At 29.3% G+C, this 3,675-nt stretch overlaps 1 protein-coding gene across 1 annotated transcript; it reads right to left on the bottom strand.

The window, feature by feature from the left end:
- Nucleotides 1-241: 241 nt before the first annotated feature.
- LOC145116340 (EG45-like domain containing protein) lies at nt 242-3,150 on the bottom strand. The gene is made up of 3 exons (XM_079052682.1): nt 2,977-3,150; nt 2,569-2,866; nt 242-436 (listed from the first exon to the last, which is right to left on the bottom strand). Exons 1-3 carry the CDS (start codon nt 3,119-3,121, stop codon nt 430-432), a joined length of 450 nt encoding a protein of 149 aa, XP_078908808.1. The 5' UTR covers nt 3,122-3,150; the 3' UTR covers nt 242-429.
- Between the last annotated feature and the right edge of the window lie 525 nt (nt 3,151-3,675).

The following is a 3,675-nucleotide window of genomic DNA, read 5'->3' as shown; positions in this document are numbered from 1 at the left end:
AACCAGGCCCGTAGATGACTTGGGCCATATATAATCGCATGATATATGTTCAAAGGCCATCCTGATTATTTATTTATAATTATATAATTATAAGCATAAATGAAAAAATCAAAAGGTTTATTGTAATATAAGATTAATGACTAGTCTAGGAAGGACAAATGATATTGTTTTTAATGTTTTACACTTTTACTTTTAATCTATTTTATAATCAAATGTTTATATCTGTATGCGGAAGTGGATGGAAAAAGTCAAACAACTGTTATATATAAAAGGTCAACTAATATTTGTCAATAGTATTTGACTTTTCTCTCCTAATAATGGTTCTAGAATACAAAAATGGATGCGTACGTATAAGAAAAGGTCATGTTGCTCATTAAATATGGATAAATATTGTATTGCGGCCGACGACCAATGGCATAGTCCCAATATTCATACCCTGCATGTGAAACATAGAAATTCCCATCAACATATGCAATTAAAAACCTAATCTTTGACACAATTGCTTATCGCTTTTCTTGATAGCAACAACATGCATGAATATTCATAAATGAGATCTTTTCGTTATGGGTATCACTTATTCGCTTGGTTGGAACGTCCCTGGGTAAATTTAAAAAGTCTCAAGTTAATTTATCGCAATATAACTGTTTTATAACCCTTCTATACACGGTGTTTCTTTCTTTTTCGTGTATAAATCATTGTTTTCATAAAATTACAAGGAAATTGTTGGAAAGTTTAATAAAAATTATGTATATTTATCAAACTTTGGACACTGTTAAATATAAATATATATTGTCTATATTATTAATTCTTATGAGTTATGTTCTCATCCGTGAGAGCTACGAAACGATATAATTGTGTCCAAAACGGAGATTGAATGAATGAGATATGGATATTCAAAGTTGAGTATTTAGAATAAAATATAACAAAACAAATGGGACATGCACATGGGAATAATAAGTAAAGTTTTGGTGTAACCATAATAAGTAAAGTTTAGGTGTAGCCATGGTAGTGTAAATACTTGCAACTTCTTTTGTATGATTTTATTCTAAGACTTATGCGCGCCAAAAGGGTGGAAATTATAGATTTTGTAGACAAAAATCACCGAACGACGCGACCTAACATAAAACTATGGTTTATTCTTTTAAACCATAAGGTTTATATATATATATATATATATATATATATATATATATATATATATATATATATATATATATGTTTTTGTACATAAAGTATAATTAGTTTTAATTATATATAAAAAATCACATATAGTATACGATATAAAACTAACAACACCAAAATGCACACCTACACTATGTAATATTCTCCATATATTACACTATAAGATATCTGGGATAAAATCACATATGATAATCGGATTCTATATCTTCTTTTCTAGAAACGCATTGTTCAATATTTTTTTCTCGAAGCATATTTTAGTATGCATCGTCAAACTTGTACATTGTTACTCAACTGCTCGATGTATCTACCCTGATACTTTTGTGCATATATATTCTGGCGGGGTCCCGAAGTTTTTTTAAGCTTTTATGTAACCACATTATTCCCTATATATATATATATATATATATATATATATATATATATATATATATATATATATATATATATATATATATATATATATATATATATATATATATATATATATATATAGCCTATTCCCTGTCTCTCATAATAGTATAATGAATACAACAAAAAGAGTTTAGTGATCTTTGATGGACAATGAAATCCGGAATCACCAAATATGGAATTAAGAATAGTTGGTGACTAAAATATAATTTTAAAGGCATGGCAAATTGTTTTTATTATTGTTACAATTTATAAGCATGAATATTTTTGTTACATCTTCAGGTTTATAAATATGAGTTTTTTAATTATTTTTATCAACTTGTAAGCTTAAATAAACCTACAGCCCTGAATTTGTAACAACTTTTGTGAGCGTTTGAAAATCCATTTATTTTAAATAAAGGTTTGTTCATATATATTGTGGCGTTTTAATTATTGGTTTATAAACTATTGTTTTTATAAATATACACAAAATGGCAACACATTTCAAAGCAACAATGGTTTTATGATATGAATGTGTATGCGTGATAGTTACATTTTGTATTTTAAAAAATTAAATGAAGTTTAGTTTTCTTTATATTCTATATGTAAACGAAAGAAGGTTTAAACAATAATGAATGATTTTAACAAGGAGTGCCCTTTACAAAAAGCTAAAAATAAAATTGCAGGAATATGCTATAAATTATATATATGTGAAATGGGTCGGCTTATATTATGTACGTATACATGATATACTTTATGACATGGAAAATCGATGACTTTTCAATATGCTTATCTCATTATCATGATATGTTAGGAATATAAAAACAGTATTAAAGAATCCAATTCTATCTCTTCATTTCCAGAGACGTCACTCTTCCTTTATATACTCATATTTCCTTCTCGAAGCATATTTCCATATGCATTTTTCAATTTTCCAATGCCTCTTTAATTAGTTACCACATTTTGGAATATCACAGAGAGATGAAAATGAAAACTTACTGTTGAAATTCAATGTTGATGGACTCTATTTGATTTGCGATTGTGCCAAAAGCAGTATCTGAAAGAACCATGGTTGTGCCGGCCCTTGTAGACCGAGAAACCGAAGTTTGTGCTCGATCGACGATCCTGACTTGAATTGTTTGACCAGGAATGCATGTTCGTGGTATGGCGGCACTTATACACCTTACCAGATACTGCCGCCCACATGCAGCACCATTATCCCATATACCCTCTCCGGCGGCTGCAAACAAGTTACTGGACGGAAATTGAGAAGCATCGTTTCCATAACAGGCCGAGGCTGTAAGTTCATTGTACAAAAATCAGAAACAAATCATGATCAAGCTGTCAGATACATGCAAGTTTTTTAAATATTATACACGTATTGTGATGAATAAGATATAAGCTTACGTGTGTATGGCGGATTGTACATGCTAGCTGTGCCGACTTCGCAGCATACAAGCTCGAACAGAACTAAAGTTAGGAAAATATAGAGCCATGGATTAATGGGATGTTGAAGCTTTATGTTGAGCTTCAGCATATTGTCGCAGTACATCACAACGCAAAATCTTGGTGTGTGTTTGTGTCAATATATATAAGAGATAGAAGGAAGTCAACATATTATTTAGTAGATGTCGTTACAACGAATACCAGCTACTAAACTATGCATTTAAGTATTTTATATATAGAAGAAAAAAGAAAATATATAAATAAAAAAAAGATTCTTTAAAGGTGAGGAAAATTTCAAATTCAGACTATTGATTTTGATTCCTAACTTTGTTTTTACTTTTTAGAGATAGAAATGAAGTATTAGACGAAAGACAAAAGTGCAGTCGGCTTTGGATTTTGTAGTTTATAAGCGTTGTATTATTTGAGCATTTCACAAAAAAATTTCCTTGTATTATTTACAAATACTCTTCTTATTAAGAAAGACTATCCAGAAGCATCATGCTAGCTTGGATTTTAACCAAATTCTAAAAATAGGATTTTTTTTTTTTTTTCCGATTTTAGGCCCTAATTTCAAACCATAAACATTATTAAAATGCTAAGCGGTTATTAGAAAGGCTTCGAAGTATTATAAGACTTAAAGCACCAAGGTTTTCTCTTGTA

Source organism: Lactuca virosa, chromosome 5 (assembly GCF_052849685.1).
Source record: "Lactuca virosa cultivar CGN04683 chromosome 5, Lactuca_virosa_CGN04683_v6, whole genome shotgun sequence".
Classification (NCBI taxonomy): domain Eukaryota; kingdom Viridiplantae; phylum Streptophyta; class Magnoliopsida; order Asterales; family Asteraceae; genus Lactuca; species Lactuca virosa.
This window is presented reverse-complemented; position numbering and strand designations above follow the sequence as displayed.

Excerpts from the sequence above, each read along its gene's own strand:
- LOC145116340 (XM_079052682.1), bottom strand. The coding sequence starts at position 3,121 with ATGTACTGCGACAATATGCTGAAGCTCAACATAAAGCTTCAACATCCC. Across the intron at positions 2,867-2,976 it reads GTACAATCCGCCATACACAC|CCTCGGCCTGTTATGGAAAC; the intron begins GTAAGCTTATAT and ends ATGAACTTACAG.